The 26,793-nt window shown below is 36.3% G+C and overlaps 1 protein-coding gene across 23 annotated transcripts in view; it reads left to right on the forward strand.

Moving 5' to 3' along the window:
- WDPCP (WD repeat containing planar cell polarity effector) overlaps window positions 1-26,793 on the forward strand; it is a 420,975-nt gene that overhangs the window by 290,942 nt on the left and 103,240 nt on the right. Inside the window, exon 16 of one of the 23 annotated variants that reach the window (XM_082426583.1) lies at window positions 18,905-19,131. The exons of the other annotated variants lie outside the window; for them this stretch is intronic. Within the exon in view, the coding sequence (XP_082282709.1) occupies window positions 18,905-18,963 (59 nt within the window). The 3' untranslated portion in view covers window positions 18,964-19,131. Of the gene's footprint in view, window positions 1-18,904; window positions 19,132-26,793 lie in introns of those variants that run through there. 23 annotated transcript variants of the gene reach the window in all.

Genomic DNA, 26,793 nt, shown 5'->3' on the forward strand with positions numbered 1-26,793 from the left:
CCCTAATGACAAAAAGGTTGGGGAGCACTGTTGCACAGTATCCACTTTTCATTGCCCATCACAGTTTGTTTTAAAAACGGAACATTTTCATTACATTTCAGTAGGGAATCACATGGAGAAATACGGTCAAGAAGGTTTTTTCACTTAACTTATGTGGAAGCCAAACACCAAAGTGATTAACATAACCAAGGTGGTGCAAATGATTTTCAATGCTTGATATGGATATTTTGAGCATGTCGGCTATCTCACGCATGATATAACATTGATTTTTCTCAATTAATGTCTCGATTTGATCGCTATCAACTTCAACTGTTCTACCCAATGGTGGAGCATTGTCCAGCAAGAAATCTCCAGCATGAAATTTTGCAAACCATTTTTGACATGTTCAATCAGTCACAGCACCTTCTCCATAAACTGCACAAATCTTTATTTGGATTTCTGTTGTGTTTTTACCTTTCTTGAAATAATAAAGCATAATATGCCAAAAATGTTGTTTTCTTTCTTCCATCTTCAGTATTAAAATGGCTACAAAAAAATTCACCAATTTTGATGGTTTTTTTTTAATTCACACTGTTATGACAGCTGTCACAATATAATCTAACAAAATTGTTTCAAATGAAGTTAAAGACAACTAAGCGCTACTAGAGCCACCTTACGGAAAAAACTGAACGAACCTTTTGGCCAACCCAATATATTTTGGAGATTAATCCCTTGTTGGTTGCTTCGTTTGCAAATATTTTCTCCCATTCTGTGGGTTGCCTTTCCATTTTGTTGATGGATTCTTTTGCTGTACAAAAGCTTTTAAGTTTAATTAGATCCCATTTGTTTTTTTGTTATTTTCATTACTCTAGGAGGTGGATTCAAAAACATGTTGCTGCGATTTATGTCAAAGTGTGTTCTGCCTCCATTTTTCTCTAAGAGTTTTAGAGTGTCTGGCCTTACGTTTAGGTCTTTGATCCATTTTCGGTTTATTTTTGTGTATGGTGTTAGAGAATGTTCTAATTTCATTCTTTTACATGTAGCTGTCCAGTTTTCCCAGCACCATTTATTGAAGAGACTGTCTTTCCTCCCTTGTGTAGTCTTGCCTCCTTTGTCATAGGTTAATTGACTGTAGGTTCGTGAGTTTATCTCTGGGCTTTCTATCCTGTTCCATTGATCTATATTTCTGTTTTTGTGCCAGTACAATACTGTTCTGATGACTGTAGCTTTGTAGCATAGCCTGATGTCAAGAAGTCTGATTCCTCAAGCTCTGCTTTTCCTTTTTGAGATTGCTTTGGCTATTCAGGTCTTTTGTGTAGCCATACAAGTTTTAAGATTTTTTGTTCTAGTTCTGTGAAAATTGCCATTGGTAATTTGATAGGGATTGCACTGAATCTGTAGATTGCCTTGGGTAATATTGTCACTTTGACAATATTGATTCTTCCAGTCCAAGAACATGGTATATATCTCTCCATCTGTTTGTGTCTTCTTCAATTTTTTTTATCAGTGTCTTATAGTTTTCAGAGTACAGGTCTTTTGTCTCCTTAGGTAGGTTTATTCCTAGGTATTTTACTCTTTTTGATGTGATGGTAAATGGCATTATTTCTTTAATTTCTTTCATTGTTACTGTATAGAAATGCAAGAGATTTCTGTGTATTAATTTTGTATCCTGAAACTTTACTGAATTCATTGATAAGCTCTTAGTAGTTTTCTGGTAACATCTTTAGGATTTTCTATATATAGTATCATGTCACTTGCAAACAGTAACAGTTTTACTTCTTCTTTTCCAATTTGGATTCCTTTTATTTGTTTTTCTTCTCTGATTGCCATGGCTAGGACTTCCAAAACTATGTTGAATAAAAGTGGTGAGAGTGGACATCCTTGTCTTGTACCTGATCTTAGAGGAAATGCTTTCAACTTTTCACCATTGAGGATGATGTTACTGTGGGTTTGTCATTTATGACCTTTATTATAAGTTCTCTCTATGCCCACTTCCTGGAGAGTTTTTATCATACATGAGTGTTGAATTTTGTCAAAAGCTTTTTCTGCATCTACTGAGATGATCATATGGTTTTTATTCTTCAGTCTGTTGAAGAATCCTTGCATCTCTGGGATAAATCACACTTGATCATGGTGTATGATCCTTTTAATGTATTCGGTTATGATTCAGTTTGCTAGTATTTTGTTGAGGATTTTTGCATCTATGTTCATCAGTGATATTGGCCTGTAATTTTCTTTTTTCGGGGGTATCTGTGTCTGGTTTTGGTATCAAGGTGATAGTGGCCTCATAGAATGAGCTTGGGAGTGTTCCTTACTCTGCAATTTTTTGGATGAGTTTCAGTAGGATAGGTGTTAACTCTTCTCTAAATGTTTGATAGAATTCCCCTGTGAAGCCATTTGGTCCTGGACTTTTGTTTGTTGGAAATTTTTTAATAACTGTTTCAATTTCAGTACTTGTAACTGGTCTGTTCATATTTTCTACTTCTTCCTGGTTCAGTCTTGGAAGGTTGTATTTTTCTAAGAATGTGTCTGTTTCTTCTAGGTTGTCCATTTTATTTGACTATTGTTATTTGTAGTAGTCTCTTGTGATTCTTTGTATTTCTGTGGTGTTGGTAGTAACTTCTTTTTCATTTTGAATTTTATTGATTTGAGCCCTCTTCGTTTTTTTCTTGATGCATCTGGCCAGAGGTTTATCAATTTTGTTTATCTTTTCAAAGAACCAGCTTTTTGTGTCATTGATCTTCACTATTGTTTTATTCTTCTCTATTTCATTTATTTCTGCTCTGATCATTATGATTTATTTCCTTCTACTAACTTTGGGTTTTGTTTGTTCTTACTCTAGTTGTTTTAGGTGTAAGGTTAGGTTGTTTATTTGAGATTTTTCTTGTTTCCTTAAGTAAGATTATACTGCTATAAACTTCCGTCTTAGAACTGCTTTTGCTGCATCCCACAGGTTTTGAATTGTTGTGTTTTCATTGTCATTTGTCACTAGGTATTTTTAAATTTCCTCTTTGATTTCTTCAATTATCCACTGGTTGTTTAGTAACATATTGTTTAGCCTTCCCGAGTTTGTGTTTTTTACAGTTTTTTTTTTCCTGTAATTGATTTCTAACCTCATAGAGTTGTGGCCATAAAAGAAGGTTGCTATGATTTCAGTTTTCTTAAACTTACCAAGGCTTGATTTGTGGCCCAAGATGTGATCTATCCTGGAGAATGTTCCATGTGCACTTGAGAAGAATGTATTCTGCTGCTTTTGGATAGAATGTTCTATAAGTATCAGTTAAGTCCATCTGGTCTAATGTGTCATTTAAAAAAATTTTTTTTTATATTGGGGCACATTTGATTAACAATGTTGTGTTAGTTTCAGGTGTACAGCAAAGTGATTCAGTTACACATATAAATGTATCTATTCTTTTTCAAATTCTTTTCCCATTTAGATTATTAAAGAATATTAAGCAGAGTTCCCTTTAGGTAGCTCTACAGTAGGTCCTTGTTGGTTATCTACTTCATACATAGTAGTGTGTACACGTCAATTCCAGACTCCCGATCTATCCCTCCCTACTACCCTTCCTCCTGGTAACCATAAGTTTGTCCTCTAAGTCTGTGACTTTGTTTCTCTTTTGTTGATAAGTTCATTTGTATCTTTTTTTAAGATTCCACATATAAGCGATATCATATGATATTTGCCTTTCTCTTTCTGACTTACGTCACTCAGTATGACCATGTCTAGGTCCATCCATATTGCTGCAAATGGCATTATTTTGTTCTTTTTTTGGCTGTGTAATATTCCACTTTATATATGTACCACATCTTCTTTTTCCATTCATCCATCAATGGACATTTAGGTTGCTTCCATGTCCTGGCTATAAATATTGCTACAATAAACATTGGGGTGTATGTATCTTTTAGAATTATTGTTTTCTCTGGATATATGCCCAGGAGTGGGATTGCAGGGTCATATGGTAGCTCTATTTTTACTTTTTAAGGAATGTCCATACTGTTCTCCATTGTGGCTGTACCAGTTTACATTTCCACCAACAGTGTAGCAGGATTTGCTTTTCTCCACACCCTCTCCAGCATTTATTGTTTGTTGATTTTTTGATTATGTCCATTCTGACTTGTGTGAGGCAGTATCTCATTGTAGCTGTTATTGTTCTGGCCACGCCACACGAATTGCAGGATCTTAGTTCCCTGACCAGGGTTGAACCTGGGCCCTCAGCACTAAAAACGTGGAGTCCTAGTCACTGGACCACTAGGGAATTCCCTCATTGTAATTTTGATGTGCACTTCTCTAATAATTAGCGATGTTGAGTATCTTTTCATGTGCCTCTTGGCCATCTTTCTTCCTTGGATAAATGTTTATTTAGGTCATTGGCCCATTTTTGATTGGGTTTTTTGGTTTTTTTATATTAAGCCACATGAGCTATTTGTAAATTTTGGGGATTTTCTCCCATTCTGTGGGTTGTCTTTCCATTTTGTTGATGGATTCCTTTGCTGTGCAAAAGCTTTTAAGCTTAATTAGATCCCATTTGTTTATTTTTGTTTTTATTTTCATTGCCCTAGGAGGTGGATTCAAAAACATGTTGCTGCAATTTATGTCAAAGAGTGTTCTGCCTGCATTTTCCTCTAAGAGTTTTAAAGTGTCCGGCCTTACATTTAGGTCTTTGACCATTTTGAGTTTATTTTTGTGTATGGTGACAGAGAATGTTCTAATTTCATTCTTTTTTACATGTAGCTGTCCAATTTTCCTAGCACCATTTATTGAAGAGACTGTCTTTCCTCCCTTGTGTAGTCTTGCCTCCTTTGTCATAAATTAATTGACTGTAGGTTCATGGGTTTATCTCTGGGCTTTCTATCCTGTTCCATTGATCTATATTTTTGGCTTTGTGCCAGTACCATACTGTTTTGATGCCTGTAGCTTTGTAGTATAGTCTGACGTCAAGGAGCCTGATTCCTGCAGCTCTGTTTTCCTTTCTCAAGATTGCTTTGGCTCTTTGGGTCTTTTGTGTATCTATACAAATTTAAAGATTTTTTGTTCTAGTCCTGTGAAAAATGCCATTCTTAATTGATAGGGATTGCATTGAATCTGTAGATTGTCTTGGGTAGTATAGTCATATTGACAATATTGATTCTTCCAATCGAAGAACATGGTATATCTCTCCATCTGTTTGTGTCATCTTTGAATTTTTTTATCGGTGTCTTACAGTTTTCAGAGTACAGGTCTTTTGTCTCCTTAGGTAGGTTTATTCCTAGGTATTTTATTGTTTTTATGTGATGGTAAATGGGATTGTTTCTTTAATTTCTCTTTCTGATCTTTAGTCGTTCGTGTATAGAAGTGCAACAGATTTCTGTGTATTAAGTTTGTATCCTGCAACTTTACCAAATTCATTGATGAGCTTTAGTAGTTTTCTGGTATCGTCTTGAGGATTTTCTTTGTATAGTATCATGTCATCTGCAAACAGTGACAGTTTTACTTCTTCTTTTCCGATCTGGGTCCTTTTATTTCTTCTTCTTCTCTGATTGCCGTGGCTAGGGCTTTCTAAACTATGTTAAATAAGTGGCAAAGGTGGACATCCTTGTCTTGTACCTGATCTTAGAGGAAATCCTTTCACTTTTTCACTGTTGAGAATGATGTTACTGTGGGCTGTCGTATATGGCCTTTATTGTGTTGAGGTAGGTTCCCTCTATACCCACTTTCTGTAGAGTTTTATCATACATGCATATTGAGTTTTGTCAAAAGTTTTTTCTGGATCTATTGTGATGATCATATAGTTTTTATTCCTCAGTTTGTTAATGCGGTGTGTCACACTGATTGATTTACGGATACTGAAAACTCCTTGCATCCCTGGGATAAATCCCACTTTATAATGGAGTATTAAATATCAGTTAAGTCCATGTGGTCTAATGTGTCATTTAAGACCTGTGTTTCCTTATTGATTTTCTGTCTGGATGATCTGTCCATTGAAGAAAGTGGGGTGTTAAAATTCCTCACTGTTATTGTGTTACTGTCGATTTCTCCTTTCATGGCTGTTAGCATTTGCCTTATATACTTAGGTGCTCCTATGTTTGCTGCATATTATTTACAATTGTTATATTTTCTTCTTGATCTCTTGATCGTAATGTAGTGTCCTTCTTTGTCTCCTGTAACAGTCTTTATTTTAAAGTCTAGTTTGTCTGATAAGAGTATTACTACTCCTGATTTCTTCTGATTTCCATTTGCATGGAATAGCTTCTTCCATTCCCCTTACTTTCTGTCTGTATGTGTCTCTAGATCCCAAGTGGGCCTCTTTTAGACAGCAGATATACGGGTCTTGTTTTTGTATCAATTCAGCCAGTCTGTATCTTTTGGTTGGAGCATTTAATCCATTTACATTTAAGGTATTTATCCATATGTATGCTCTTATCACCATTTCGTTAATTGTTTGTTTTGGATTTGTTTTTATAGGTCTTTTTTCTTCCCTTCCTCTTTCACTCACTTCGCTTGTGACTTGATGACTATTTTTAGTGTTGTGTTTGGATTACTTTTTCTTTTTTGTGTCTGGATTGCTTTTTCTTTTTTGTGTCTGTATCTGTTGTAGATGTTCGGTGTGCGGTTCCCATGAAGTTTTGATATAGCAGTCTGTATATATACAAGATTGTTTTAAGTTCCTGGTCTCTTAATTTCAAATGCATTTCCAATATCCTGCATTTGTATTCTCCTCTTCCCACGACTCCTGGGTTTGATGTCATATTTGTGTGTGTATGATTTCCTGCCTTTATGTTTGCCTTTACCTGTGAGCTTTTCCATTCATAATTTTCTTGTTTCTAATTGTGATCTTTTCTTTTCCACCTAGAGAATTTCCTTTAGCATCTGTTGTAAAGTTGGTTTGGTGGTGCTGAATTCTTTAGCTTTTGCTTGTCTGTAGAGCTTTTGATTTCTCCATCAAGTCTGAACAAGAGCCTTGCTAGGTATTCTTGGTTGTAGGTGTTCTCCTTTCATCAGTTTGAATTATATCCTGCCACTATCTTCTGGCCTGCAGAGTTTCTGCTAAAAATATTAGCTGATAGAAATCTTTATGGGGATTCCCTTGTACGTCATTTGTTGCTTTTGTCTTGTTGCTTTTAATATTTTCTCTTTGTCTGTCTTTTTAACTTTTCTCGGTTTGATTAGTATGTGTCTCGGCATGTTCCTCAGGTTTACCCTGTATGGGACCCTGTGTGCTTCCTTTCTTTCTCACGTTAGGGAAATTTTCAGCTGTAATCTCTTCAAATATTTTCTCAGGCCCTTTCTCACTCTCTTCTCCTTCTGCCACCCCTATAATGCAAATATTGCTGTGTTTAATGTTATCCCAGAGGTCATTGAGGCTGTCCTCATTTCTTTTCATTCTTCTTTTTTCTTTATTCTGTTCTGTGGTACTGATTTCCCCCACTCTGTCTTCCAGCTCACTTATTCATTTTTCTTTCTCCCTCATTTATTCTGCTATTGATTCCATATATGACAAGCCCACAGCTTATATCATACTCCACAGTGGAAAGCTGAAAGCTTTTCCTCTAAAATGAGGCAGAAGACAAGGATGCCCACCCTTGCCACTTTGAATCAACATAGTATTAGCAGTTCTAACAAGAGCAATTAAGGAAGAAAAAGACATTCAAATCGAAAAGGAAGAAGGGAAAACTGTCCCTATTTGCAGATGACATATTAATTATATAAACAAATTCAGTAGACTTTCAGGATACAAAATCAGTTTTCAAAAATCTGTTGCATTTTTATAAACTAATATTGAGCTATCAATCAGAAAGAAAAATTAAGAAAAAAATCCTATTTTCAATTGCATCAAAGCAAATAAAATACCTAGGAATAAATTTAACCAAAAAGAGTTAAATAACCTGAACACTGAAAACTATACAAGATGACTGAAAAGAAATTGAAGAAGACTTACAATAAGTGAAAAGATAAATCATGTTCATGGATTGGAAGAATTAATAAATATTGTTAAAATTTCCATACTACCAAAAGCAATCTACATATTCAATGCAATCCCTATCAAAATTCCAATGGCATTTTTCACAAAAATCAAACAAACAATCCTAAAATTTGTATGGAAATACAAAAGACCCCCCCCCCCCAACATAGAAGCAGTCTTGGGGAAGAAGAGCAGAGTTGGAACACCACACTTCCTCGTTACTGTGGTAATGAAAACAGAGTGGTGCAGGCATTAAAACAGACACAGAGACCAATGAAACAGAATAGAGAGCCCAGAAATTAATCCATGCAAATATGGTCAACTAATTTACAACAAAGGAGCCAAGAATACTCAACGAGGAAAGGACAGTCTCTTTAATATATGGTTATTAGGACTGTACAACTGTACAGCCACGTGCAAAAGAATTACAGAACCACTATCTATCTTATAGCATACAAAAAAATTAGCTCAAAATGGGTTAAATACTTGAATATGAGATGTAAAGCCATAAAACTCCTAGAAGAAAACATAGGTAAGCTCCTTGACATCAGTCTTGGCAATGATATTTTGGATTTGACACCAAAAGCAAACACAAATAAGTAGGACTACATTAAACGAACTGTAACCACCAACAAAATAAAAATGCAGCCTACAGAATGAGAGAAAATATTTGCAAATCATATTTCTGATAAGGGGTGAATATCCAAAATATATAAAGAACTCATACAACTAAAGAGAAAAAAATTAAACAACCCAATTAAAAATGAGCACAGGACCTGAATAGACATTTTTCCAAAGAAAACATACGAATGGCCAAAAGGTGCATGAAAAGATGCTCAACATCACTAATAATCAGGAAAAATGCAAATGAAAACAACGAGACAGCACTTCACACCTGTGAGAATGACTATTCTCTAAAAGACCAGAAATAACATGTGTTGGTGAGGATATCAGGAAAGGGACCTTATGAACCTTTGGTGTGAGTGTAAATTGGTGCAGCCACTATGGAAACAAATAGTATGGAGATTCCTCAAAAAATTAAAAATGGAACTATCATATGATCAAGTAATTCCACTTCCAGGTCATTTATCTGAAGGAAACAAAGACACTCAAAACGGTATCTGCATGCTCATGTTTACTGTAGCATTATTTACAATAGCCAATACATGGTATGTATACATGTGTGCACACAGATATGTAATATTATTAAGCCATAAAAACGATGGAAATCTTGCCATTTGTGACAATGGATTTTTGAGAGCATTATGCTAAGTGAAATAAGTCAGAGACATACAAATACTGTATGATCTCACATATATGTGGAGTCTAAGAAAAACCTATAGATACAGAGAACAGATTGCTGGTTACCAGAGGCAGGGGCTAGATGAAATGAGTGAAGTTGTTGAAAGGTACAAAGTTCCAGTTGTAAGGTAAATAAGTCCTGGAGATGTAATGTACATCATGGTGACTATACTTAACAGTACTGTACTGTATATTCAGAAGTTGCCACAAGAGTAAATACGAAAGTTCTCATCACAAGAAAAATAATTTTAACTGTGTATGGTGATGGATGTTAACTAATCTTATGATAATTTTTATATATTTATGATACATATCATAATAAAATCATGTGTACACCTAAACTAGTACAATGTCATATGTCAATTATGTATCATTTTAAAAAGAGAACAAAAAGAAAACAAAAAATGAAATTACATATGTAAGCAAGCCCTAACATGGCAATAATTAAATGTCAGTGGTCTAAATACATCAATTTAAAAACAGAGATTTGGGTGGGGGATAAATTGGGAAACTGGGATTGAGAAATACACACTACTATATATAAAACAGATAACTAATAAGAACCTACTATGTAGCACAGGGAACTCTTCTCAGTACTCTGTAATGACCTGTATGGGAAAAGAATCTAAAAAAGAGTGGATATGTGTACATGCATAACTGATACACTCTGCTCTACAGCAGAAACTGACACAACATTGTAAATCAACCATACACTAATAAAAAATTTTAAAAGCCGAGATTTGCAGAATATTAAAAAGAAATGACCCAGTATATATACCGTTTACCAGAAACTCATTTCAGATAAAATGGTACAGGTAGGCTGTGTGTAAAAGGATAGAAAAAAAGTATACTATCAAAACATTAATCAGAAGAAATCAGGACTGATTCTACTAATGTCAGAGAAAGTAGACTTCAAAGAAAACAAAATTACCATGGACACAGTGGGATATTACATAATCATAAAAGAGCAACCTAACAAGAAGACATACTAAGCCTAACTGTGTATGCACTAAACAAAAGAGCTACCAAATATGTGAAGCTACATAAATCAAGACAGAATTGAAAGAAGAATTAGACAAGCCCATGGTTGTTAGAGACATCAACACCCCTCTCTCAACAACAGCAGAACAACTAGACAGAAATTCTGTAAGGACAGAGAAGAACTCAACATCACTGTCAACTACCCAACAACATCAGAATGTATTTACTTCTCCATTGCTTGTGAAATAAATATACACCAAGAGAGACCATATCCTGAGCAAAAAACTAATCTCAACAAATTTAAAAGAACTGAAACCACAGAGTGTGTGTTCTCTGGATTTTATGAAGTCAAAGTGGATATCAATAATATAGAAAAATAATCTAAATATAACAGGAAAATCTCCAAAGACTTGGAAGCTAATAAGTACCCTTCTAAATAATCCATGAGTCAAAAAAGAGGAAGGCTCAAAGGAAATTTTAAAATACATTGAACTGAATAAAAATGAAATATGAAATATTGAAATTTTGTGGGACACAAAGAAATGCCAAAAGGCACATGCTTCTATTAGATTAAAAGTTTAAATCATTACTCTATGTTCTCACCTCAAGAAACTAGAAAAGGAAGAGCAAAAAAAAACCCAACATAAGCTGAAGGAAAGATGTAATAAGAAGAGCATAAGTCAATACAATTGAAAACAGAAAAACAATAGAGAAACACAAGGCTGGTTCTTTGAAGAGATCAGTAAAATAAAAAAACTTCTAGCAAGGCTGACCAAAAAAAGAGAGAGGGAGAGAGAAAAAGACTTTCTGTACTACCAGTATTGGGAAGAAAAAGGGTCTCTTCCTACTCTGCAGACATCAAAAGGATAATAAAGGAATACCATAAATAATTCTCTAACTACCAACTACCAGTATGAAATGGATAATCTGAATGGTCTTATGATATTAAAGAAATCAAATTCATAATTTGAAAACTTCAGAAAAGAAAAACTCCAGGCCTAGATGGTTATGCTGGAGAAGTCTACCAAACTTAAAAGAAGAATGAACACCAATTCTACACAATCTCTAAGAAAAAAGTAGAGAAAGGAACACTTTCCAACTCACTTTATGAAGCCAAAATTACCCTGATACCAAAGCCAGGCAAACAGAATACAAAAAAGAAAAGAACAGGGATTTCCCTGGCAGTCCAGTGGTTAAGACTGTGCTTCCACTGCAGGGGGTGTGGATTCGATCCCTAGTTGGGGAACTAAGATCCCGTATGCTGTGCTGCGTGGCCCCCCCCCCAAAAAAAAAAACAAATAAATCAATACTCTTCATGGAGATAAACAAAAAAATTCTTAACAAAATATTAAGAAATGAAATTCAGCAATATATAAAAATAATTTATATTATCAAGTGGGGTACCCCAGGCATGAATTACTGGTTCAGTATTTGAATGTAATCTACTCTATGAACAGACTAAAGAAGCCAAATCACATGATTATATCAATCAGTGCAGAGAAAGCACCTGAGAAAATTCAACACCTATTCATGATTTTAAAAAAACAAGCAAACAATCTTTCAGAAAAAGAGAGGGACTTCTCCAACTTGATAAGGAGCATCTACGTAAGACCTACAGTAAGCATTATAATTAATGATAAAGACTGAATGTTTTTTCCCTAAGTTGGGAACATGGCAAAGATATCCACTCAAACCACTGTTATTCAGCAAAGTTCTTGAAGTTCTAGCCAGTGTAGTAAGGCAAGAAGTAGAAATAAAAAGCATACAGACTGAAAAGGAAGATACAAAACTGTTTCTATCTGCTGATGACATGGTGGTCTATATAGAAAATCTCAAGGAATCTAAAAACAGTAAAACCTTTTAGAACTAAGAAATGAGTTCATCAAGTTTGCAGGATAAGAGATAAAAAATATATCAGCTGTTTTTCCATAGACTGACAATGAACACATAGACACCAAGATTTAAAATACAGTACTATATACAGTTGCTCAGAATGATAAAATACTTAGGTGTATATCTGACAAACAAATGCAAGACATTTCTGCTGAAAACTACAGAACACTGATGAAAAAAATCAAAAATTTAAATCAATGTAGAAACATACCATCTTCATGAATTGGAAGACTCAGCCAAAAAAAGATGTCAGTTCTCCCCAAATTGTTATATAGATTTAAACCAATTTCTATCAAAATCTCAGGAAGATTAATGGTAGATACAGACAAGATCATTCAAAAATTTGTATGGAGCAGTGGAATCAAGATGGCGGAGTAGGAGTATGTGGTGCTCACTTACTCCCCCACACACCTTAAAACATTGAAAATACATCTACATGTGGAACAATACTCATGGAATACTAACTAGAAACTTGTAGAACTCCTATACAACCAAAGCTGCATGAAAGATGTCCATGTAACTGGTAGGATGGGGATAAAAAAATCACTGGGTTGGGATCTGTGCCCCTGGGAGGGATCTAAGGAAGAGGTCTGCATGGGTAGACCCACACCCTGAGGAGTGAGCAGGTCAAGCCATAATCTGGGCATCCCAGTCCTGGGGTCCTGCGCAGAGAAGACAAAGCCCGTTGCCTGCCAGGAAAAACCACTGGGCCAGACAGAAGGGATAGAAAAGCCTAGCCTTTACTTGCAAGAAGTGAGCGCATGCTCACTTGCCAACAATCAGGGTGGAGAGAGCCGTGCACTGGCAGCTGCAGCCTCACCGCACTTCCCGATCCAAAGGGGCATACACCCTAGCCCCACTCACTCCACACCACAGCCTGCTGTGAGATCTGGGCCAATGAAACCCTGGGAAAAGATTCACTCTAGATACGGAGAGACAGGGGTCCTGGGTTATGACCTGGGTGGGGCAGGGCAGCAGTGGCCATTGTCAGTGTGCTCACAGGATAGCAACCCAAGAGCACACCACGGCAAAGTGCTGAATCTCCGGCAGATAGGCCCTGGGAGATAACTCAATCTAGCTATGCAAAGACAGCCTGGAGGGTCTAGGGTGTGGTCCAAGTGGGGTGGTGGCAGCTAATGTCAGCACACTTAAGAGTACCCAGTGGTTTGTCTCACAGCAAGAGTGCCCCCAGCTCCACCAACTCCACAACACAGCTTAGTGCTAGATTTGGGGCAGACAGGTCCTGGGAAAAGACTGACACAGAGGCAGCCCAGATCTCAGGCAGTAAACAGCACAGCCACTTTTATTCCTGCAGCCACAGTGGTCCAAATCCCAGCCCCAACCTACTCCACATCACAGCCTTGCTCTGTATCTGGGACAAAACAACAGAGAAAGGGACACGACCTTGGGCTGCTTCTGAGTGGAACCCCAGACGCTTACACAGGCGGCACTTAGGTCCTCTGTGACCACTCAGGCCTCAGTTGCTTCAGCATTCACCTCCTTTGGAGCAGGGCACACACTCAGGGGCAACGGAGCCTGATCAAACCCTACCCTCAGGGCTCCTACTCCAACAAATGGGGAGAAGACCCCACCCCTGACAGGGCAGCAATAGCCACAGAGCAGAGACGAAGCCTTGCCTCACACCCTGCATAACCATAAACCCTGTGAAGGGGATAACTGCCAGCATACCCTGAGGAAAGATGTGGCTGGCATCCATACCAGAAGTAGCCCTAGCACCAAAAACAATGGACACACACAGTCTACACAGAGATTCTCCCAGATAAAAACACCCTTCAAGATCACAATAGATAACTGTTTCTCCTAAATCATGGAGACAAAGTTAATTAAATGAAAAGGCAAAGGAACTACTCCCTATTAAAAGAACAAAAGTAATCCCCTGAAAGAATAATGAAACAGAGCTCATCAGTCCAGACCCTTAGTTCAAAAGGTGGTAATAAAAATGCTAACAGAATTAAGAAAGCTTATTGATAGAAACACAGATCACTGTAGCAAGGAACTAGAAACTATAATGATGACCAATCAAAAATAGACAATTCAAAAAAAAATAGACAATTCAATTGCCATGATAAAAACCAATACAGAAGCAATGAAGAGCCAACTAAATGAAACAGAACGATTAGGTGATATGGAAGACAGAATAATGGAAGTCAACTGATCAGAACAGAAGACAGAAAAACAAAAGAAAAAAATTGAAAACAACATACAAGATGTATGAGATTATATAGAATGTTCCAAGTTACCCATAATAGGGGCTCCAGAAGAAAAGAGAGAGAAGAGGATTGAAAATGTATTTGAAGAAATTATAGCTGAAAACTTCCCAAACCTAAAGAAGGAAACAGATATCAAGGTACAGGAAGCACAGAGGGACCCAAACAAGATTAACCCAAACAGACCCACAGCAAGACATATAATTAAAATGGCAAAAGTTAAAGACAGGATTCTAAATGCAGCAAGAGAAAAACAGTCACTTACAAGGGAACCCTCATAAGTCTATCAGTGGATTTCTCTGCAGAAACATTACAGGCTAAAAGGGAGTAGTATGATATATTCAAAGTCCTGAAAGGGAAAAACCTGCAAAGTAAGATGCTCTCTATCCAGCAAGATTATCATTTAGAATAAAAGAGATAAGAATTTCTCAGACAAGCAAAAACTAAAGGAATATAGCAATACTAAACCTATCTTAAAAGAAATATTGAAAGATGTTCTCTAAATAGAAAAGAAGCAAGAATCTATAGGAAAGGGAAAATCACAATAGGAAAGACAAATATAGAAAAGGATTGAAGATCACTTAAGTAAGCCAGTATGTAGATTAAAAAACAATCCAAAAAATTGTAAAAGTGATTATAACTACAATAAAGTAAAAGGATAAGCACAAAGATGTAAAATAGGACATCAAAATCACAAAATGTGAGGGAGGGGAGTATAAAAATGTAGCCCTTTTAAAAATGTGTTTGAACTTGAATGACTGTCAGTTTAAAGAAAGTAGATAGTGTTATGGGTCAGTATACTTGAACTCCATGGTAACCACAAATGAAAAGCAAAGGCCATGGGACTTCCCTGGTGGCGCAGTGATTAAGAATCTGCCTGCCAATGCACGGGACATGGGTTTGAGCCCTGGTCCAGGACGATCCCACGTGCCGCAGAGCAACAAAGCCCATGTGCCACAACTACTGAGCCTATGCTCTAGAGCCCGCGAGCCACAACTACTGAGCCTGTGTGCCATAACTACTGAAGCCCGCACGCCTAGAGCCCATGCTCCACAACAAGATAAGCCACCACAGTGAGAAGCCCGTGCATCGCAATGAAGAGTAGCCCCTGCTCGCCGCAACTAGAGAAAGCCCTCGCACAGCAACAAAGACCCAATACAGCCAAAAATCAATCAATCCAATCAATCAATCAAAGGAAATACAAAAAAAAACGGCCATAGAGAAAGATAAAGAAGGATACTACAGAATGATAAAAGGACCAATACAAGGTGAGGATATTACACTCATTAATATAGATGCACCCAATATAGGAGCACCTAAATACATAAAACTAATAGTAACATACATAAAGGGAGAAATTGACAAGAATCCAGTAATAGTAGGAGACTTTAACATCCCACTGACATCAATGGACTGATCATCCAGGCAGAAAATCAGAGGTCCTAAATGAAACAATAGAGCAGTTGGACTTTATATCTACAGGACGCTAAATCCAAATACACATTCTTGGATTGAAAGAATTAGTCCATACTATCCAAAGCAATCTACAGGTTCAATCAATCCCTGTCAAAATACCCATGACATTATTCACAGAACTAGAACAAGTAATCCTAAAATTTATATGAAAGCACCCAAGACCCAGAATTGCCAAAGCAATCCTGAGGGGGAAAAAGCTGGAGGCATAACCCTCTTAGACTTTAGACTATACTACAAAGCTACAGTAATCAGAACAGTGTGGTACTGGGACAAAAACGGATATCTGGATCAATGGAACAGAATAGAAAGCCCCAAAATAAACCCACACACCTATGGTCAATTAATCTACAACAAAGGAGGCAAGAATATACAAGGGAGAAAAGACATTCTCTTCAACAAGTGTTAGGAGAGCTGGACAGCTACATATAAGTCAATGAAATTAGAACATTCCCTCACACCATATAAAAAAATAAACTCAAAATAGCTAAATATAAGACCTAAATGTAAGACATGACACCATAAAACTCCTAGAAGAGAACATAGGCAAAATATTCTTTGACATAAATCATGACAATTTTTTCTAGATCAGTCTCCCAAGAAAAAGAAATAAAAGCAAAAATAAACAAATGGGACCTAATCAAACTTAAAAGCTTTTGCACAGCAAAGGCAACCATCAACAAAACGAAAAGACAACCTACCAACTGGGAGAAAATATTTACAAACAATGTCACTGACAGAGGGTTGATATCCAAAGTATACAATCAGCTCATACAACTCAATAACAAAAAAACAACCAAATCAAAAAATGGCCAAAAGACCTAAACAGATGTTTTTCCAAAGAAGACATACAGATGGTTAAAAGGCTCATGAAAAAAAGGCTCAACATCACTAATTAATAGAGAAATGCAAGTGAAAGCCACAATGAGGTTATCATCTCACACCAATTAGAATGTATATCATCAAAAAGTCTACAAATAAATGCTAGAGAGGATGTGGAGAAAAGGGAACCCTCATACACTGTTAGTGGGAATGTAATTTGGTGCAACCACTAAGAAGAACAATATGGAGGTTCCTTTAAAAACTAAAAATAGATCTGGCAATTCTACTCCTGGGTATATAGCTAGAAAAAAACAAAAATTCTAATTTGAAAAGATACATGCACCCCAATGTTCACAGCAGCACTATTTATAATAGCCAAGACATGGAAACAACCCAAGTGTCCATCAACAGATGACTAGCTAAGAAGATGTGATATATATACAATGGAATATTACTCAGCCATTAAAAAAGATTTGCAAATGCAAATCTTGCCATTTGCAGCAACATGGATGGACCTAGAGAATATTGTACTTAGTGAAGTAAGTCAGACAGAGAAATACAAATATTATATGATATCACTTATATATGGAATCTAAAAAATAATAGAAATGAAGCTATGTACAAAACTAAAACAGACTCACAGACATAGAAAACAAATTTATGATTACCAAAGGGGAAATTTTGGGGGGAAGAGATAAATTAGGAGTATGGGATTAACAGATACAAACTCCTACATATAAAATATATAAACAACAAGAATTTATGGTATATTACAGGGAACTATATTCAATATCTTATAATAACCTATAATGGAATATGATCTGAAAAAAATAACTGAACCACTATGCTGTACACCTGAAACTAACACAATGTTGTAAATCAACTATACCTTAATAAAAAAATTTATATAGAAATGCTAAAATAATTTTGAAAAGAAAATCATGGATAGGGAAGTATCAGTGTACTCATTTTCAAGACTTATTACATAGCTACAGTAATCCAGACTATTATATTGGTGAAAGGATAGACACAGAGCAATGGAACAGAAGAGAGAACCCAGAAATAGACCCACACAAATATGACCAAATGACCTTTTACAAGAGTGGAACAGCAATTCATTGGAGTAAGGACACCTTTTCAACAAATGTTGATGGAACAACTCGATAGCCATAGACAAGAAAAAAAAAAAAATGTTCCTTGACCTAAACTTCACACCAGAAGATAAGACAAAAGAAAAGTCGGGGGACCTAGGGCTTGGTGAAGAGTTCTTAGATATAACACCAAAATCATAATGTATAAAAGAAAATACTGATAAATTGGATTTATTCAAAAATAAAAGCTTTTGCTCTGTGAAGAACCATCTCAAGAAATTGAAAAGACAAGCTATAGATTGGGAAAAAATATCTGCAAACCACATATCTGACAAAGGACTCACATCTAGAATATATAAAGAAATCTCAACACTCAACAGTAGAAATACAAACAATCCAATTACAAAATTGGCAAAAGACACGAGATATTTCACTGAGGAGGACATAGGGTGGCAAATAAGCGGGTGAAAAGATGTTCAGCATCACTAGGTGCTAGGGAAATGCAAACTAAGACCATAAGGAGTTATTACTGAACATCTATTAGAACAACTAAAATTAAAAAAAACAACAAAAACCTGTGATAATACCAAATGCTAGCTAAGGTACAGATAAACGTGATCTCTCATACATTGTTCATGGAAATGTAAAATGGTACTAGCACTCTGGAAAATAATTTCGCAGTTTCTTAAAAAACTAATCATACACTTAACCATATGATCCAGCAATTTCCCACACAAAAAAAGTATACAGAGTTGTTAAGGTCCAAACATGATAATAATAATAAAAAAATAAGTAATCCCCCTTGTTTTTTAACTGTGCTACCAAGACAAGCCAATATATAGCATTTTAATAGTATTTAAAATTTTTTTTCACCATTATAGGTCAATTTTGGAATATGTAATTTCTTTTCTTGACCTAATTTGTGGAGCCTAGAGTATGGAAAATAATTATTTTAACAAGCATCTTATTTATGTGTATTCATTTGCAAAGTGATTTTGATTTTAGTCTTTTTGTTACTGTTATTTGTTCCATTTCTTATGTTAATTTAACATCTTAATTGTTTGATTTATTTTTTGAATCAGTGGTATTAAAATCTATTTTGATAGGAATTATAATTTTGCATTTGTTTGGGGATTAACAAAAGATGAAACAGCCAAATGATTATCTTTTCTCTAATACACACTAAAAGAAGAATACACCAGAGGTGTCATAGGCAACACTCTGAAGAAGTACTGTGACAATGTACAGTAAACAGGTAACCTTGGGCATGTGTAGCAGATACGTCTGTTTCAGCCATATGCATTGCATCTCACAGAGGCACAATGTAAGTAAACACCCACTCTATTAGCATATCTAATGATTTCTCTATGAAATATGAAAAAATTAATCTCTCATGCTGTATTCCCCATGTTACTTCTCTTTCTCAGGCAGAGGTATTGCTTGGAGGCAGAGGAAAAGGTCAGGAAGAAGTGATTTTTTTTTTTTTTTTTTACCTTGCCCTTAATAATACAATAATAATACATTAAGCATTATTAAACTTCATTACATGAGCATATCTCTTAAAAATTAATATTGTTATGTCTTAGTTTCCTACCTAGCAAAGTGGGGGGGGACAATATATTGGTACCCTTCCTGATAATATTAATAGAGAAAAATATCATAGAGTAGAATTTTTTTTAACATCGTTATTGGATTATAATTGCTTTACAATGGTGTGTTAGTTTCTGCTTTATAACAAAGTGAATCAGCTACACATATACATATATCCCCATATCTCCTCCCTCTTGCGTCTCCCTCCCACCCTCCCTATCCCACCCCTCTAGGTGGTCACAAAGCACCGAGCTGATCTCCCTGTGCTATGCGGCTGCTTCCCACTAGCTATCTGTTTTACATTTGGTAGTGTATATATGTCCATGCCACTCTCTCACTTCGTCCCAGCTTACCCTTCCCCCTCCCCTGTCCTCAAGTCCATTCTCTACGTCTGTGTCCTTATTCCTGTCCTGCCCCTAGGTTCTTCAGAACCATTTTTTTTTTTTTTTTTTAGATTCCATATATATGTGTTAGCATACGGTGTTTGGTTTTCTCTTTCTGACTTACTTCACTCTGTATGACAGATTCTAGGTCCATCCACCTCACTATAAATAACTCAATTTCGTTTCTTATTATGGCTGAGTAATATTTCATTGTATATATGTGCCACATCTTCTTTATCCATTCATCTGTCGATGGACACTTAGGTTACTTCCATGACCTGGCTATTGTAAATAGAGCTGCAATGAACATTATGGTACATGACTCTTTTTGAATTATGGTTTTCTCAGGGTATATGCCCAGTAGTGGGATTGCCAGGTCGAATGGTAGTTCTATTTTTAGTTTTTTAAGGAACCTCCATACTGTTCTCCATAGTGGCTGCATCAATTTACATTCCCACCAACAGTGCAAGAGGGTTCCCTTTTCTCCACACCTAGAATTTTTTTTTTTAATTGGAGTATAGTTGCATTACAACGCTGCGTTAGTTTCTGCTGAACAATGAAGTGAATCAGCCATAAGTATACATATGTCCCCTCCCTCTTGGACCTCCCTCCCCTCCCACCCCACCCATCTAGGTCATCACAGAGCACCAAGTTCCCTGTGCTATACAGCAGGTTCCCACTAGCTATCTGTTTTACACATTGTAGTGTATTTATAGCAAACCTAATCTCCCAATTCATCCCACCCTCCCCTTCCCCCCCATGTCCACATGTCCATTCTCTACGTCTGCATTTCCATTCCTGCCATAGAGTAGAATTTTTTAATAAAAAAATGAACATTTCAGCTTAACTTCTCAAACGAAAATTAGATTTAAAGCCTGTAACTTATTTCTTTCAAAGCATACAATATAACCATTAGAAACGTTTCTTATTTGTAGGTTTTGGTGAAATTCTGGTCATCATTTGACAGACCCCCACTGTGGTCCCATTAGTAGGAGTTCCCTGGACAAGGCCATTCAGGTTTGGCTACTAATAAAAGTCTAGAAGGTAGAATAAAGGAATTTCCACTATACTTTTTTTTTTTTTTTTTACTATTAATATGACATTTTGAAATGAATGTGTTTTCCAAAAGAAAAAATCAGTTTCAATATTATTAAAACAACACAAAATATTACAAAAGAGATACAAAAGGACTCAATTCAAAACTGAAATATTTGAGGATATAAAGGTGTTCTGAGTTGTGGCATCTTTAAAATTTTGTATCTTCTAGTTTTAGACTTAATCTTTCCACTTAAAAATATTTGTTAATAATATCATATTGAAAAATGTAGCAACTCTGACTTTCAAAGACTCTGGACTACTATTTCCACAATCCAGTGCCACCCCTTCCAACATCCGGGTAGGCAAGTATTTTAAGTGATTTTAAATGATTAATCTGTAATAATGCAATTCTGAAAATCCTTTCTTCAGTAAGAAGGTAGGAAAGACAGTGTTATGAATGAACTCACTTAAGAATTTTTTTAAAGCTCCTGGAAAGTGGCAGTCTATACTCATCTAATTTTTCTGTCTCCTAAAACTTCAATGAGGAGGAATAGAAGGGAAGGTTGAGTAACTGACAAATCTAAGAAAGAACCTAGCATGCGGAAGGCCAAGAACTACGCCAAATTATACAAAACCCAAGGACTGGACTGACTGAACTTTTCAACAACAGCATTGGAAGAAAGACAACAGTGGAGCAATGCCTTCAAACTTCAGAAGAAAAATGATTTACTCACTAGAATTCTTGAATTATAAGGGAGACTCTTCAAAATACAAAGAAATGGTAGTAACAGGGCACTAAGAAATCAGGGTGTGGGGAAGATAAAAAGGAAAGGACAGTGGGGGAAAGCTCTTCAAGAAGCAGTCTGAGCCCCATTCTACCGCATGACTGACCTTGTCCACAGAGGAGTGCAGGTTAAATTCTCTGGAGAGGGTAAAAGAGAAAGACCCCAGTGTGAGTACCATGTCACAAAGAAGGGGATTAAAGGATGGTGTGCAACTAAATGGGAAAATGTTGAGATCCCTGGTCTACTTTCCCCAGTTGGCTCCCAGAACACTGGCAGTAAGGGTATAACTTCCAGGAAAGAGATTTCAAAGTCAGTCAGACTAGTGGTAAAGACCTGTTACATCTACAAAGATACATCTTGGGCTCCCCAGCACATACTCCATCCCTCCCCCAAATTATCCTATGTGAAGCTAGTAAGTCTTGAGTTTTGCAGAATTTACTCAAACGTTGCCCACTGACCTCCCTAGAATGGGGCTCTTATAAACTCCATAGGGAAGCAGAAATTCAACTATTACTATTCAGCTTCCCTCTTCCAGGGAGCCTTCATGTAACTGTAGCATTACTGTCTTTTCTTTAGAAAGCTAGGTTTGTGAGTGCTACTCAGATCTTCAAAACTAGACAATATGCTGTCTAGAGATACATAGGAGGGTGGTAAAATGTTCCCTGAGGGGATTCCCTGGTGGTGCAGTGGTTAAGAATCCACCTGCCAGTGCAGGGGACACGGGTTCGAGCCCTGGTCCGGGAAGATCCCACATGCAAGGAGCAACTAAGCCCATGCGCCACAGGTACTGAGCCTGCACTCTAGAGCTCATGAGCCACAGCTACTGAGCCCGCGTGCCACAACTCCTGAAGCCTGCATGCCTACAGCCTGTACTCTGCAACAAGAGAAGCCACTACAATGAGAAGCCTGCACACTTCAATGAAGAGTAACCTCTGCTCACCGCAACTAGAGAAAGCCCGCGCGCAGCAACGAAGACCCAACACAACCAAAAATAAATAAATAAATATATTAACAATAAAGTATTAAAAATAAAAGTTCCCTGATAAAATTATTAGGTTAATGGAGAATCTAGATCTTTGCTGATTTTAATGTATCAGAAATTATCTGAATAGTTGCAAATGCATTGCACAGTTTAGTCAAGATGACTCAACATTCAGCTATGAATAGAATTCATGAGCCTTATCAATGGGAGCTGGGTTGTTTCCCTAAAATAGGAATTCCTAATTTTCTCATTTAAAATTTAAGGTTACTACATTTAGACATATTTATATTTATTCAGTACTGATACAGTCATTTCTCATTTTTGTTTAATGAGGGACTAAAAGAATTAAAGAATATATCCATTTTAATTGTCTATATAGATAATTGGTTTGCTGGGGAGCCAATTCCCCATTTTTTCTTATGCTTTATAGGTTAGATCAGCTGTTCTTAACATTTTTATACCTTTTCCTCTTTTAAAACAAATATATGACATCAATTTTACTTTGCTGAAATCAGTCATAGATAATGAATATGTATATATCACACATACATAATTTTAATTAGATAATGCAATGTTATAACTTTAATGTAGATTAGAAATAAATGTAAAGTAGTTTATAATTTAAAAAAATAAGTCCTTGTGACACTTCTACACTGAAAGGCATAATGAAGTATTATTAAGTAGCTTATACATGTATATAAAATCACTGTAAATGTAACAGCTATAAATGCAGGATGATACATCAGTATTGTATTGCAGACTCAAATGCTGCAAGCTTCGCCTCTAGGCAAGGCCTTAAGCATAGTCTAAAAACCACCTACTTATGTGTGCCATCTGCTCTATCCACTCCTAGAATTCTGACCAAGTATCCTGCCTCCTCTGAGGCCTCCTCAGACCAGGAGACAAAAGGAGTTACCTGATCACTAGAGCTGCAAGTAAAAGACTTGATGCTTAGCATGGCAAAGAATATATAGTTATTGTCCAAGCCAGCAGCTCTTCTTCCCATATTCCTGATCTCCAGCCATGGTACATGAGATCTTCAGTTTTATCCAATGTCTTGCTTAAAAAAAAAGGACAGGGGGAAACTCCTGTTGTGCCAATACCCTACAGCTCTGATGGTCTGAGTCTTAAAGAATCTGGACTTACAGGGTAGAATTGTAAGTGAAAACGTCTTCCAGATATTCTTAAGCTAAAAGTAACTTGTGATGTCCTTAAGCCTATGCAATGCTTCAGCCAGATTCCAAAGGTTGATTTTTAGGTTAGCAGTGATCATATATATGGATGAAATTTTGATTTTTATTCTTAGCTTTCAACTTTATATGAGTCTCTGTCCAGGTAAGGCTGAACTGCCTGCAAGAGTTCTGCCACTTGACCAACCCCTAAGAACGCATCTTTGAGAGCCTGGAGGTGACTCTCCTAAGCAATGCTCTATCCAACTATGGGAAAGGATCCAACCTAGAATAGGACAACACCTCCCCCCATCAAAAATATTTAAACTCTTCTGGGATTCACAGGTTATTTCATCTTCCATTTTTCTAACCTCATTACCCTGCATTTGATGAACCTTCTAAAAAAAAGTATAAGGCTTCACCTGAATTCTAATCATAAATTTTCCACAGTGTTAATTAACTGAGACAATAGGAGCAAACAACAATTGGACACCTACACACAGCAATGCCTAACCCAATCAAGAATCCTTTAGAGCAGGGCCCCCTGGGCCACAGACAAGTACTGGTCCATGGCCTGTTAGGAATCGGGCCGCACAGCAAGGTGTGAGTGGTGGGCGAGCGAGCAAAGCTTCATCTGTATTTATAGCCGCTCCCCATTGCTCACATTACTGCCTGAGCTCTGCCTCTGTCAGATCAGCAGTGGCATTAGATTCTCATAGGAATGTAAACCCTACTGTGAACTGTGCATGCAAGGGATCTAGGTTGCACGCTCCTTATGAGAATCTAATGCCTGATGATCTGAGGTGGTGATGCTAGCGCTGGGGAGCAGCTGCAAATACAGATTATCATTAGCAGAGAAGTCTGACTGCACGGAGACCATAATAAATCAATTGCTTGCAGACTCATATCAAAACCCTATTAGTGAGTGGCAAGTGAAAACAAGCTCACGGCTCCCACTGATTCTGCATTATGGTGAGTTGTATAACCATTTCATTATATATTACAATGTAATAATAATAAAAATAAAGTGCACAATAAATGTAATGGACTTGTATCATCCCAAAACCATCCCGCAAAAACTGTCTTCCACGAAACCAGTCCCTGGTGCCAAAAAAGTTGGGGACTGCTATTTAGAGACAAGCCCCTAAAGATAAGGGATATAGGCCAGGAGATGGAGAAATCATCTGCAAATACACCTGGCTCAGTATCTAAAAGAAAAATTCAAACGTATTTTATTCATAACTGAATAAAAATTCAGTTATGACTGACACTGGCCAGTAAATAACTTACTACATTCATTTGCTGAATATCACTGCATAATAATTTTGACTTCCACACCTGCTTTTTCTCTGCACTACTGGATAACTGTACAAACTCTCATCAATCACTAGTTAGGAAGGACTTCAGACTTAGAAACCTAATAAGGCAGGGAAACTTTCTAAAATGGCAAGCAATATACAACAGTCATCAGGAGACACCCTTGAAGCTGAAGAAAACATTTTCCTTCAGGACACATTCATTCTATCTATTTTAGCTAAAAATTTCCTAGAACCTTTCAGAGTCATAGTTATAACCAACTACCTCACATTTAGCTCAGAGTTATACATGTTCAGTCAGATTCACCCACTCTTCTGCTGCTCCCTACAACTCTCAAGTTACTTTCTCACCCAATGCTCTAATCATAAAAGGAATGCAAGAAGTAACAAACTCCCAACAACCTCATGTGCAGCTTTGAAATTTGCTATAATAGGAACCAATTTTCTAAAACTAGAAAGCACTAAGACACATGGAGAACTTTTATTGGCTTAAACCCTGCTTCTACCATCAAAATCTATTCCCTTGAGTTAAAACTATGTACCAGATTGCCACACAAAAGATAGAATATAGATAATAATACATAAATTAAAAAAAATTACTAAGGATGCCATGTTTGGGGAAGCAGGGGAAGGAGATATAGTCAGCATAGTCATAGAATTTTTTTTTTTTTGCTATTCTGTTTTCACTATACCTTAATATGCATAGAATATCCATTACACCACTGAAGATAATATACATATATATTTAAGTCATTCATATTAACATTTTCTAGATGTGTAGAAGTTACTTTATAGAAAATTTGGAAGCAAGGCAGAACAAGTACCTTAGTACCAAGTTTTAACAATTTTGTTAAAATATAATATTTATAATTCTTATAATACGTTATTTTAATTGCAAGGAAATTTTACTCGTTTAGATGGAATAGAAGTCTTTCCTTGAGGACTTACACTTTAATCTCGGGTTTTCAAACACTGATGTGGTTGTGTGGCCTTTTAAAAGCCTTTGGGTACAAGAATGATAAAAAGTGGTTTTAGTTATTGGCATGCCTGTGCAACAAAGCATTTAGGAGTTGTGATTGACAGGCCAGAACTGTGTATAAGGGAAAACCTATGCTTATGTCTGCTTCACTGACTTTATTAGCCACACCCTACTTGTAAATTGTAAACTGTCATTCAAAGTAGCAAAGTGATGTTTTAAACAAGTCAGGTTATAATACCCCTACTTCTTTTGTCTTAATGCCTAAAGGTAAATTCAGAAAGTACTCCTATGTTTTGGCTCATAAAAGCATCCATCTGGGAAAAAACTAAATAAAAAGCCCAAATAGTAAACAGCAATGCAAAGAATATTTATAACACTATGCATATATGTAAGTTGAATATTTAAAATCATGGATAATTCAGACTTCGTTATAGTTCAGCAACTATTTCAGATTGAGAATGAAGAAAATAATTTTATTAATTGTTGGCAGCTTTTTAACCAGTATTTTAAAACATACTGTTAACAATATGTACTGAATTAAAATTGCTAATAATATGAAAAGTTTCACTGGAGACCTTTACTATCTTTGCGAAGAACTTTGGGAAAATCTGTGTGTTAAAGCATGGTGTATTTTATGAGAAATGCCTAGTTTTACATTAAAATATTAAAATAAATGCAGAAACAAATATATATTCACATCATAGTTTTCTAACAACTGCACAATTTTGGACTGAAATAAGGGATGAAAACAAGTATTACAGTTTGCTGACTTCTTACTAATAATATTCTAAATATTCTTTCCTGAATTTTAGATAATTTAATCTTAACTAACCTTAATA

The sequence above is a fragment of the Balaenoptera physalus genome, assembly GCF_965194825.1.
Source record: "Balaenoptera physalus genome assembly, chromosome: 15".
Lineage (NCBI taxonomy): Eukaryota > Metazoa > Chordata > Mammalia > Artiodactyla > Balaenopteridae > Balaenoptera > Balaenoptera physalus.